This window comes from Carettochelys insculpta, chromosome 2, assembly GCF_033958435.1.
Source record: "Carettochelys insculpta isolate YL-2023 chromosome 2, ASM3395843v1, whole genome shotgun sequence".
Classification (NCBI taxonomy): Eukaryota; Metazoa; Chordata; order Testudines; family Carettochelyidae; genus Carettochelys; species Carettochelys insculpta.
In genome coordinates, this window is record NC_134138.1 from 230,261,925 (window position 1) to 230,275,538 (window position 13,614).

The 13,614-nt window shown below is 47.1% G+C and overlaps 1 protein-coding gene across 2 annotated transcripts in view; it reads left to right on the forward strand.

Annotated features, from left to right (window-relative positions):
* The window catches only part of COL28A1 (collagen type XXVIII alpha 1 chain), a 148,798-nt gene that overhangs the window by 84,922 nt on the left and 50,262 nt on the right, over positions 1 to 13,614 (forward strand). For both annotated transcript variants that reach the window (XM_074986210.1, XM_074986212.1), the window contains exon 24: positions 12,741 to 12,809. In XM_074986210.1, coding sequence (XP_074842311.1) covers positions 12,741 to 12,809 — 69 coding nt within the window. The remainder of the gene's footprint in view (positions 1 to 12,740; positions 12,810 to 13,614) is intronic.

Genomic DNA, 13,614 nt, shown 5'->3' on the forward strand with positions numbered 1-13,614 from the left:
TTGGCATAATCTCCCGTTCTCACAGAAGGGAACATGTTGACATGTTTGTACTGATCTGCTATGATTAAATGGAAACATCTGTTTGGCAGCTCTTTACAGCATGGGAATTTGAAATAAAAATAGAGAAAAGAATTTATAATTGATGATTTCCTTTTTCTTAAAAAGAATAAAAAAGAATTGGATTACTACATATATTACTGCATCCTTTATTTTGTACAAATATTAGAAGTACAAGCTAAGTAGATACGTTCTCTGAGGAAAAATGAAAGTTTGGATGAGCATGGTTTTTCCTTTATATAAATTGAACTTAAAGTAATAAATTAGAGTTCTTATCTAAACCACTAGTAAATTTCTATACCTGAGAATTACTCTGTAATGGTACAAAGCCTCTAAAAACCCATTGGTGTTTTGAGCCAATGTATGTATATCCTTGGTGTTCTGGTCATGAGGTCTTTCAAGAACTCATCCAAGAAATGTATAGAATCATAGAATCACAGTGCTGGAAGGGACCTCAGGGGGTCATCTAGTCCAGCCCCCCTGCTTCAAGCAGGATCATCCCCCACTAAGTCATCCCAGTCAGGAACTTGTCAAGCTGGGACTTAAAAACCTTGAGGAATGGAGAATCCACCACTTCTTTAGGCAACACATTCCAGCGCTTCACCACCCTCCTGGTGAAGTAGTTTTCCTTAATATCTAACCTACGCCTTTCCCTCTTCAACTTCAGACCATTACTCCTTGTTCTGCCATCCGACACCACTGAGAACAGTTTCTCACCTTCCTCTTCAGAGCTCCCCTTCAGGAAGTTGAAGGCTGCTACTAAATCACCCCTAAGTCTTCTCTTTTGTAAACTAAACGAGCCCAAATCCCTCAGCCTATTCTCATAGGTCTTGTGTTCCAGCCTCCTAATCATTTTTGTTGCCCTCTGCTGAACCTGCTCCAGCATATCCACATCCTTTTTATACTGGGGGGCAAAAAGTTGACAAAATATTCCAGATGTGGCCTCACCAGTGCTGAAGAGAGGGGAACAACCACTTCTCTAGATCCGCTCGAAATGCTCCTCCTAATGCACCATAATATGCCATTAGCTTTCTTGGCTACAAGGGCACACTGCTTACTCATATCTAACCTTTCATCCACCGTAACCCCTTTGTCCCTTTCCATCATGCTGCTGCTTAGCCAGTTGGTCCCCAGCCTATAACAATGCTTGAGATTCTTCCACCCCAGGTGCAGAACACTATACTTCTTGTCGACCCGCATCAGATTTCTTTTGGCCCAGTCCTCCAATTTATCCAGGTCACTCTGGATTCTCTCTCTACCCTCCAACATATCTACCTCTCCCCCAGTTTTGTGTCATCCAAAGACTTGCTGATGGTGCAATCCAGTCCCTCATCTGGGTCATTAATAAAGATGTTGAACAACACCAGCCCCAGAACTCAGCCTTGCGGCGCTCCACTTAAAACTGACTGCCATCCAGATATTGAGCCATTGACCACTACCCGTTGGGCCCGACCGTCAAGCCATCTTTCTATCCATCTTAGAGATCGAGGATCCAATCCATATTTCCTTAACTTATGGGCAAGAATTTTGTGGGAGACTGTATCAAAAGCTTTGCTGAAGTCAAGGTATACCACATCCACTGACTTTCCCATATCCACTGAGCCTGTTACCTTGTCATAGAAGCTGATGATTTTGGTCAGACAGGACTTGCCCTTGGTGAATCCATGTTGGCTACTTTTGATCACTTTCCCCTCTTCCAAGTGCTCCAAAATGGATTATTTTCCCAGCAATTGAGGTAAGGCTGACCAGTCTATAGTTCCCTGTATTGTCCTTTCCTTTTTTTAAAATGGGCACTGTGTTTGCCTTTTTCCAGTCATCTGGGATCTCTCCAGTCTCCAAGAGTCTTCAAAGATAATGGCCAAAGGTTCTTCAATGACATCTGCCAATTTCCTCAGTACCCTTGGGTGCATTAAATCCAGACCCGTGGATTTATGTACATCTAGTTTTTCTAGATAGCTCAGAACTTGTTCCTACCCCACAGATGGCTGCCCTCCACCTTCCAATACTGCATTGTCTAGGACTGTCATGTGGGAGTTGACTTTGTCTGTGAAGACTGAAGCAAAAAAAGCATTGAGTACTTCAGCTTTTCCTACATCATCTATCGCTAGGTTATCTCTCTCATTCAGTAATGGCCCCACCCCTTCTCTGATAACCCATTTATTGTTAACATGCCTGTAGAAACCCTTCTTGTACTCTTCACATCCCTGGCCAGCTGCAGTTCCAATTGTGTTTTCACTTTCCTGATTACTCCCCGGCATTCTCCAGCTGTATGTTTATACTCTTCCTTACCCAACTGTCCACGTTTCCATTTTTTCTTGTATGCAACCTTTTTGAGTTTAAGCTGACTAAGGATTATCCTGTTAAGCCACGCCGGTTGCCTACCATGTTTGCATTTCTTACTATGCAGCTGGATGGTTTGTTCCTGTGCCTTCAGTAAGTTGTCTTTAAAATACTGCCAGTTCTCTTGAACTCTTTTCCCCTTCATCTTTGTTTCCCAAGAGATCCTGCTCATCAGGTCTCTCAGGGAGTCCAAGTCTGCTCTTCTGAAATCAAGGGTCTGTATGTTACTACTCACCCTTCTTCTTTTTCTTCGGATCCTGAAATCTATGATCTCATGGTCGCTGCAGCCCAGGTTGCCACCCACTTCTATTTCTCCTACTAGTTCTTCCCTGTTTGTAAGCAGCAGCAGGTCAAATTGTGCATGGCCCCTGTTCGACTCCTTCAGCACTTGTACGAAGAAGTTATTCTCAACATTCTCCAAAAACTTCCTGGATTGTCTGTGTGCTGATGTATTGGTCTCCCAACAAATGTCTGGATGATTAAAGTCTCCCATGAGAACCAGGGCCTGTGATTTGGAAGCTTCACTTAGCTGTCTTAAGAAATCCTCATTTACCTTATCTCCCTGATCAGGTGGTCTATAGCGGACACCAGCTACAACATCACCTCTGTTACTTCCACCTCTAAGCTTAACCCAAAGACACTCAACTGGATTTTCTCCCTCCTTATACTGGAGTTCTGAGCAATCGTACTGCTCCCTCACATGGAGCGCAACTCCTCCTCCTTTACTCCCGTGTCTGTCCTTCCTAAACAGTTTATAACCTTCCATGACCGTGCTCCAGTTATGCGAATCGTCCCACCAAGTCTCTGTTATTCCAACCACCTCATACTTCTTTGACTGTGTCCAGGCCTCTAATGCTTCCTCTTTGTTCCCTTGGCTTCTGGCATTTGTGTACAAGCATCTTAGAGAAATGGCTGGTTGGCCCACTTTCTCCTCTTCACCCAGGAATCCTGCTTGATTGTTCCCTCCTCCTTCCCTACTTACCTGAGGGCTTGTATCACCGCCCCCCAACAAACCTTGTTTAAAGCCTTTCTCACTCGGTTTGCAAGCCTGTCCGCAAAGATGCTTTTTCCTCTCTTTATTAGGTGGATCCATCTCTTCCCAGCAATCCCTGTTCATGAAAGAATCTCATGGTCAAAGAAACCAAATCCTTCCCTGCTACACCACCTATGCAACCATGCATTTATCTCCATGATTTGATGATGCCTACGTGGACCCCTTCCTTCCACAGGGAGGACAGATGAGAATGGATTTTATCTGTAGGTGGATTTGTAGATGGATTTTATCTATATCTGTCTACAGACTTTAAGTGCAAGTACTGGAAGAGCAAAGTTTTAGACATAGTGCCGGACTGGAGAAGTTCAGCCTGTACTATCTCATTCAGCAACATCTATAATCCAGCATGATTTTAGATGACCACTTATCATGGATGTGGCCAAGTTTTCTGTCATCCCATAAAGTTTGTTTACAGCCACTCGTCCTGGCTCTCAGGGTTCTGTGTTGTTATTTAGCTGTAATTTACCCCTAAATGTTTTCTCTGAGTACAATAAGAAGTGGAGGTGTTAGTAATGTGCGACACAATATTCACCTCCCGTGATCTGGCAAATTCCCTCATCTGGCATCAATCAGTTCCTGAGGATGCTGGATGAGAGAGATTCAACCTGTAATTACTAGGAGCCCATGCATTTCAGTGCAACTCACTTAAACATATCATAGAATCATAGAACAATAGAGCTGGAAGAGATCTAAAAAAGCGATCGAGTCCAGCCCCTTGCTCTAAGCAGGACCAAACCCATCAGATCAGCCCTGCCAGGGCTTTGTTGAGCTGAGACTTAAACACCTCCAGGGATGGAGACTCCACTACTTCCCTTGGTAGACCATTCCAATGTTTCACCACACTCCTAGTGAAAAAGTTTTTCCTAATATTCAACCTGGACCTTTCCAACCGCAACCTGAGACCATTGTTCCGTGTTGTGCCATCCGTGACCACTGTGAACAGCCTCTCTCTAGCCTCTTTGCAGCCTCCCTTCAGTAAGTTGAAGGCTGTTATCAAGTCCCCCCTCAGTCTTCTCTTCTGCAGACTAAACAGACCCAATTCCCTCAACCTTTCTTCATAGGTCATATGCTCCAGCCCCCTAATTATTTTGGTCGCCCTCCGCTGGACCCTCTCCAGTGTGTCCACATCCTTCCTATACTTGGGGGCCTCAAAATAAGTGATCCCCAACATTCTCCAGAAATTTCCTGGACTGCTTGTGTACTGCCATATTGGTCTCCCAACAGACGTCAGGGTAATTGAAGTCCCCCACTATAACGAGAGCCCACGATCTGGAAACCTCTCTCCGTTGTCTAAAAAAAGCCTCATCTACCTCATCATCCTGATTTGATGGCCTGTAGCAGACACCAACCAGTACATCTCCAGTGCTGCCTACACCACTAAGCTTGACCCATAGATTCTCAACAGGCTTTTCTCCCTCTATGTACTGGAGTTTCAAGCAATCATAGTGCTCTCTTACATACAGTGCAACCCCTCCTCCTTTTCTCCTCTGCCTGTTCTTCCCGAACAGTTTATATCCTTTCATGGCAGCACTCCAGTCATGCGAGTCATCCCACCAAGTCTCTGTTATTCCAATCAAGTCATAGTTCTTGGACTGAGCCAGGGCTTCTAATTCCTCCTGCTCGTTACCCAGGCTTCTGGCATTGGTGTACAAACACCTTTGATAACCAGTCGATCTTCCCGCCCTCACTACTCGAACCAAGGGTCCACTTTTGTTGTACATTCCTCTTTGCATTTCTTCCCGGCCTCCAAGTTCCTTTCTATCCACAGGGTTTCGGTCACCTTCCCCCAGCAAACCTAGTTTAAAGCTCTCCTCACTAAGTTTGCAAGCCTACTTGCGAAAATGCTCCTTCCTTTCTTGCTTAGGTGGACCCAATCTCTTCCCAATAATCCTTGTGCCTGGAACAGCATCCCATGATCAAAGAATCCAAGGCCCTCTCTCCAAACCACCTGCATAACCATGTATTTACTTCCTCAATTCGATGGTCCCTACCTAGCCCTTTCCCTCCGAAAGGAAGGATAGACGAGAACACCACTTGCGCTCCAAATTCTTTGACTCTTCTTCCCAGTGCCACATAATTCACAGTAACCCACTCAAAGTCATCCTTGGCTGTATCATTAGTTCCCACATGCAGAAGTAGGAAGGGATAGTACTCCGAAGGCTTTAGCAGTTTTGTAAGGCTCTTAGCCACATCCTAAATTCGAGCTTCCGGTAAACAGCACACCTCACGAGATTGCAGATCTGGTCGACGGATGGTTCAGTCCCTCTTAGGAGGGAGTCCCCTACCATCACCACTCGTCTTTTTCTTCTGCGGGGTGATGGTCATTGAACCCCCACCCCTAGGGCTACACATCCGCTGTCCTGCAGTAGAAGCAGTTCTCTTGCGATTTTCTTCCTGTGAGGCTCCTTCCAAAACATTCACCACCACAGAACCAGTGGAGATTGCCTGAAAGCAATTACTTATCTCTGTATCAATGGGGGACTCATGTACTGGCCTTCTTTTTCTTCTAGAAGTTACATGCTGCCAGTTCTCCACTTTATCCCTTACCACCCTCCCCGGTTCTTCCGCCTGCCTTGCTTGCAAGATTAAACACTCCCTTCTGTCAAGGAAATCTTCATCCTCCCTGATTGAGCACAGGGTCAACACTTAAGCCTCCAGTCCTCTATTTTTTTCTTCTAAAATGGAGACCAGCTTGCACTTAGTGCAGACGAAATCCCTTCTTTCCTCAGGGAGGAAGACAAACATGGCACATCCCGAGCAGGTAACAGCAGCAGACCTGTCACTATCCATGCCTGCCATCCTAGAACAGTGATTTAAAAGAAAGGAAAGGGTCCCTGGCCCCTTCCAAACTCCCACTCTAAACTCCCTGTTTTCAATCCCCTGTTTGCAAGCTCACCTGTTCGCTTGGACACTGCTTTATAAATCCCTGAACTGCCTCCAAGTCCCTTCCCTTACTGAGGCTCAGCCAATCAGCAGAGGCTTCTAGATAACAAGCTCATTTAGAAGCCAACAGATTCCAACTGCCAGTCCCAGTCCACCCTCCATGGCGGGGGGTAGGGCAGGGAAAAAAAACCACAATCACACACCACAGAGCAGAAAAACACCACAGCCACAGCCAAAAAGCCCCAAACACAACACACACTCAGACAGCCTCTTAAGAATCCAGTTTTTGCTTCTCCTTTACCTGCCTGGAGAACTTCCTCTCTAACTCCCTCCCTGTTCACTGAGTAGGAGCTAACTCCCTGTATCTAAGTAGGAACTTCTAAACCTAAATCCCACTTTTCCATCCTCCTTTCTATCCCAAGTTACAAGCTGTTGTTCTGTTTTATCACTGGATAGCTCAGCTCTGTCATTGAGTAAAGTACTACAAAACTCATAGGGGCCTACTTGATCAATTCCTTCTTAGCTGTAACTGTTCCAGATTTTAGATTTCAATATAGCCTCTTTGTGATTCTACAGCTTTGACTATTGCAAGTCTCCTTTGCCATAAGTCATATCCAGAGTTGGATCAATCACCTTGAATTTCATCATCAGCACTCATCTGTCTCAGTTAGTGGTGATCTTCCTCCCAACTTACATCATCTTTTCTCCTGCTTGTGAACATTTTATTTATTTAGAGAATGTTTCCACTCTTCTTATCAACATACCTCTCAATTTTAAAATGTGCCCTTGTGGGACAGAAGAAATTGAAATATGACAAGTGGCCAGCATGGATAACAACTCTGCTTTGTTGTTTAACATGCTTTGTTTAATATTTTACATTTTTAGATTATACCTTGTTTTTAGGCATCTTTTCTAAGCCCTGGTCTACACCAGAGGGGATATTTCAAAATAACCTGAGTGATTTTGAAATAATAAGTTGTTCACAACCACTAGACAACCTGTTATTTCAAAATAACTGGGAGTTATTTTGAAATAATGTTCTCCTGGTATTGGGAGGAATAAAAGCCTATTTTAAAATAGTTATTCAAAATAAAGCCTGTGTGCAGGGGCAGGGGCTCTTATTCCAAATTAATTGGCCTCCAAGGGCCTGGCATGGCTGCAGGCCTGACCACTCTCAGCACAACTGCAGCCAACTCTACTGCTCCCTGCCTTGCAGAGCCTTAAGGAAGCTGGCCACAGGCAGAAGAACTGACTGCACATGGCCTGCCTTGAAGCCCTGAGTTGCAGGGGAGACAGAGGGAGCCATGAGCCAAGCTGGAGCTGCTCCCATGGCACATAGAGCCATAGAACACAGGTGAGCTCCTGCCTGGACAGATGCAGAGATCCTGTACCTCCTAGAGCTCTGGGAGTATGGCACTCTCCAGGATCTCCGCACCAGGGAGCAGAATGCTGAGATCTGTGGTTCGATCACCACCGGCCTAGCAGAAAAGGGTCACACCCAGACCCTGGAGCAATGCTGGCTAAAAATTAAGGAGCTGCATCAAGGCTACCACAAGGGCTGGGAGAAATCCCGTCATGGTCAGGCAGCACCCCACAGGTGCCATTATTATGAGCAGCTGGACATCATCCTGCGGTGGGGGGCAGCATTACTGCCCTCCTGCAGTTGTGGCATCTGCCTGGGTGGGACATACCTAACGTCTCCTTTTGGGCGGGGGGGCAAGGATGGTGATGGGTTGAACGAGGAACTGGAGGAGGCCAGCTACACCACCCACCTGCAAGCCAGAAGGTCCTGCTGACCCTGAAGCCATTCCCCAACTCCCAAGATGCCCCCCAGGATCCTGGCAAGGGCATCTCAGGTGAATTAGACATATTTCCCTATCACCTAGAGGGCAGGCAAAGGCTGTGGGCTCACTCCTCTCGTGGCCCACACAGCCTGGGGGTCGCAGAACAGAACAGCCCCATCACCTGTTTGCATGTAGCCTGCCAGTCCCGAGCAATCAGTTGCAGGACTCTCCCACACAGGGACTCCATGATCCCTCTCAAGAGGTTCCTTCAGGGGCCTGCCTTATTCCAGCCTCTGTGGTAGGACACCTTCCCATGACAAGCCCCCAGTAAGGTATATGGGGTCAATGACCCACACAGAAGTGCTGCTCATGGTCCAGGCTCGGGCCCACACTCAGGCAGCAGTTTCTTCCATTGTGGCATAGTGCTGCTGAGGAGACCGATGTTATGCAGGGGAACTTGCCAGGGAGGAGGAAGAGAAGGGGAACCTGGTGGCCTTCTTCCCAGCAGGTGGCCAACAAGAGGTTTCTGCCACTCACACATACCTCCCTCAGCCTCACCCACCCTCAAGCAGGTACAGATAGAGATCCTCCCTGTAGAGGATGCTGTGAGTGTCAGCCCTGAGGTGTGTAGGACTTGAGTGAAAGGGGAACCACTCAGTCCCCTCTCCTGCCTGCAGGACCATGGCCTGGCTGGCATGTTCCCATGCCTGCTCATCCCTAGGCCATGGTTGTCACGATGGTCCCCTGGGATGTCTGTGCTTCTGCTGGACAGGGCCACTGTCTGGATAACATATGGTCATGTTTGAAGCACATCGCTGCATCTGAAGCAAGACCTTCAGTGTTGGCTCAGGGATTGGGTCTGGACATCAGGTATGGAGTCTCCCATGATGACAGCCCTCATAACTAGTCTTCACAGCTGGGCCAGCTGCAAGCATGGTGAATCCCCAATTTCCCACACCATCCACCCACCTGTGTGGGTTCTTCAGGAGAAACACTCCTGGGACAACTTGATCTAGGAGCACATGGCCTGCCTGTGGATCATCATGGAGGGCCTGGATAAGGAGAGAGTGGTGGGCTGAGCATACCAGGAGCACAGCCAGGCTGCCTGGGACCACTTGTTGCTCCAGCAGGACACCATGGCCACAGCAATGAAGTGCCAGGTGTCCTGCATAGACCAGGCCACCAGCCATGTCCATGGCCCCCAACCTTCCCCTCCTAGTTTCCACAGGGGCCACCAGGGCCCCAGATCACAGGGCAATGGGACCTTCTAGGCAGCCACAGCCTCCCATCCACCTGAAGGCAGCAGCACTCTCAGCCCCCTACCTGAGCCACCTTCTGCATTCCAGGTTCCTGTCCCCTGCCCTCACATGTTGTGCGCCCCCCTTTAAACATTCCATTTGTTCCAGAAAATGTCCTTTATTGTTTGTTCTGTGGGGGGAGGGAGTGGGGGGAAGTACAGTGGGAAGGGATGGGGAGGAGCTGAAAAGCCCACATGTAAAAGCAGGGGCTCCTTGTGGAGCATAATGGGAGAGTCTCTGAAATGGCCCTGCAGAAAACAGTCTTTCAAGGTCTCCCTGATGAGCATGGCCTCTTGATATACTCTGCATATGGCACTGGTGTCCAGCTGCTCATAAACCCTGGCCAGACATTCTGCTGCAGCCCCTCCTGTTGGCAGGAGAACCTCTCCCTTGCTCTCACGCACGTTGGGTAGCACATAACAGGCTGCCATCACAAAGGGGCTGCTGTGTTTGCTGAGGTCCAGCCAGATGAGGAGACACTGGGATCTCCCCTTGAGATGGTCAAACGTGCTTTCTGCCACCATGTGTCACCTGCTCAGTCTAGCATTGTGGTCTTCATTGCTAGGTCCAGGCTGCCTGTGTGAGCCAGGGGAGCAAGGGGTAGGCTCCATTGCCCACAAGGATGATGGGCATGTCCACCTCCTCAACTCTTATGGTGAGGCTGGGAGAAAGGGTTCAGGTGTGCCTCTTTTGGAAGAGGCAGGAGTTCCAGAAGATGCATGTGTTGTGAGCCTTTACTGGTCATTCCACACTGATATCCCTGAAGCAATCCATGTGGTTGACGAGGGCCTGCAGCACCATATAGACATAGCCATTGCAGTTGACACAGTCTGCATCCCGCTGGGTGGGGGCCAGGATAGGGAGGTGCATGCCATCTGTGGTTCCCCTGCAGCTGGGGAAGCCCATGGTGGCAAAGCCATCCGCAATGGTGTCCACATTTCCAAGAGTGATGACCATGCACAGCAAAACCTGGTTGATGGCATGGATTAACTGCATGAGTATGGCCCTAATGGTGGATTTACCCACACCAAACTGGTTCCCAACAGAGTGGTAGCTGTCTGCGGTGATGAGCTTCCACAAAGTGGTGGTGATGCCCTTCTGCAAAGGGATGGCAGGTCTCCTGGGGGTGGCCTCTTGCCTGAGGGCAGGGCTGATTTACCTTCCAGAGGCCCTGGAAGTTGGCCTTCATCATTGTCCTGCTGGATCAATAAGCAGGTGGCTTGGAGGAAGTGTGCCATGTGATGGAGCACAAAGCTTGAGCCTGGCAGTGGTTTGCAGCCACTCTGGCTCCATGCTTTGAGGGCTGTGGGATCTGCAAGGGCAACCAGGGCATAAGGCTTCACATGCCCAGAGTCTCCCCTTTATGCCTTGGGGTGGTGAAGGCAATGGTGGGAGTGACTTGTGAGTTGGTTGCTTGGAGAAGCTTCCATGACCAAACAGCCATGGGAAATACTTGCCCTGTGCCCTGCCTGGAGTGTCTCTGGGAGCTCTAATCCAAAATAGGCTCCATTGTGTGTTGGCATACTATTCGGAATACATTTATGCTTATTCTGGGGCTTCCTTGTAGTGTGGACACATTTATTCCAGGCTAGTTTATTTTGGAATAAGAACTCTGGAATAAACTATTCTGGAATAACTCTGTAGTGTCGACATGCCCAAAATGTGTTAATGAAATAAATCAGATTAGAAAGAAAATTGGAGAAACAAAAACTCCCTCTTGCAATGACCCTCCATAGCCTAAGTATCAGCAACAGAATTCGCACCTTTAGATTCATTGCACACACTTTTACTGCTTGAGTTAAAGATTTACTGTTATGCTATATATGGCCCAAGGAATAAAAGAAGGAATTAGCACACTGCAGCATGAATGTTGGAACATTTTGTATAGTGGGGTGCCGATAGCCATTGAACCAAGCTGTAAACTCTGAATATATAGGAAACGGCTTCAAATCACAGGGAGTGGCAGCTCCCCTACCACATCTAGTTTCAACACCTATGCTTTACAGGTACAGGTTGAACCTCTCTAATCGGGAACTCTCTTGTCCAGCAAACTCTGTAATCCGGCATGATGTTTGTTAGCCAGATAACCACTTATCATGGGTGTGGCCAAGTTTCCTGTGGTCCCATAAAATTTGTTTACAGCCACCAGTCCCGGCTCCCAGGGTTCTGTGCTGTTATTTAGCTGTAGTTTACCCCTAAATGTCTACTAAGAGTCAGTTAGCAATGAAAGCGTCGATAATGTGTTAAACAATATCAACTTCCTGTCATCTGGCAAGTTCTCACGTCTGGTTCTGGTCAGGTTCCAAGGGCACTGGATAAGAGAGGTTCAGCCTGTAGTTTGCACAACTGCTGGCAGTAGAAAGTTGGAGGGTCAAGATCCATGTCTGTCCCTGAACAGGGTTTGAGTTCTAGTAGCTACTGTCAGGATGGCTAAGTACATTGATTTTGCCATTTATTCTGAAAGACAGTGTGCTGAATGAAGGAAATTTGGGTTCTTTCTTTAGTTCTGCAAGATGTGCAGATTCAATAAACTTACTTGTAAAATGGCACTGGGGAAGGAGGAAGAGATTTATATTCCTACCTTGGGTATTACTCATTAATAAAGCTTTTGAAATGCACAGAAATATAAGCAGTGGAAGACATGAGCTAAGAACTCTTGGTCTCCTGCTTCAGTGCATTTCACCCTGGAATCCAAGGAGATTGTGCAGGAATCTTTCTTTCTTTCTCTTCCCTACAAAAGCTTGTCTTGCTCTGGAATACTGCTCAACCTGGAGGCTAATTTACTTGAAAAAAAATCACACTGTACCACATAACCCAAAACAAGTTGAGGGCTGGTCTTTCATGTTCTTAGTACTGCCAGCTTCTACCACTAGAACCTCATGAGTCAAGCCCCAAATAGTCATGAGATTAATAAAATCATAATGAAGTTTTAAAAAAATCTCTTTTGTTGGCCTCCTGGCTTCTGAACCATTAGAATGTACTCACTTCACATTTTCAAGCTCTTCTCTCTGACAGCTCTTCTCTGTGACAGCTCTGTCTAGGAACATAAAGAAAGAAAGAAAGAAAGGAAGAAGCCTGATGTTCTCCAGGAATCTTTCAATTCCAAAAGCAGAGGCTATAGGACAAACAACAACCACAACAAAAAGCCCCACAAATGTTAGGAGACTTGCAATAAAGTCTCAAGAATTGCCAGTACCATGTTCTATTGTCTCTAAAATAACAAAAAATGATTTGTTCCTATATGTTTATCAGTATCACGTGCATGTCAGTGTTACTTACAAGTCCAGTTGCTGATGAAATGCTTGATTTGTTTTTGTTCTTCAGGGTAACCCAGGACTAACTGGAGCACGTGGACTCCCTGGACCAAAAGGAGACGGCTATCCAGGTGCACCAGTATGTGGTGTTTCATGTATTTTCTGACTGGTAATTAGATAGTGTATGTGGGGTCCCATGTAGCATGAATATTTTCCTGTTGAACAACAGCTGTGTAGTTATGAGTTAAGGTGAGCTTTGCTGCTTTGAAGTGTCCAGGCCCAGTTAGGTTTCTCTCTCATTTGAAGAAAGAGAAGCATTTTGGTTACATTTTGGGGGTTTCTCATTTCCCAGCTTCCTTGCTTATCATACGAAAGCACACAATCCACCCACTTTCCTGTCAGAAAAGCAGGCGTACTCCTGCAAATGATTACCACTGGGCATAATATTTTGGGTTTTTTTAGTGACAGGACTTGTGCTAGAAAGCAAATGATCCTTCACTCCCTTCTGCCTCATGATTAAAGCTACAGTTTAGTCCAAGGGTTTTTTTTTTTGGGGGGGGGGAGGGCAGATCCAGCCCACAAAGCCTTTTCGTTCAGCCCACATCCAGCCGTACAGCTACAGAGTGGGGAGAGCTTGGGGTGCTGCTCCAGCCCCCAGCAAAATCTTTCAGCTCCTATTGGCTGGAAACTGGCCAATAGGAGCTAAGATTTTCCTGGTGTGTGGAGGCAGCACAGCACAATTTCTCAGCTCCCATTGGCTGGTTGCCAGCCAGTAGGAGCAAAGAGATTTTACTGGGGGAAGGGACAGCATGGGAAGGCCTCTCCCTGGAGCATAGAGAGCCATATGAAACAGTCAGTGGGCTGGGACTGCTGGCAGGCAGGGAAGCCTGCCTGAGAGTCCTGCTGGCCAGGAGCTGCTTCGACAAGTGCTTCCCAGCCAGAGC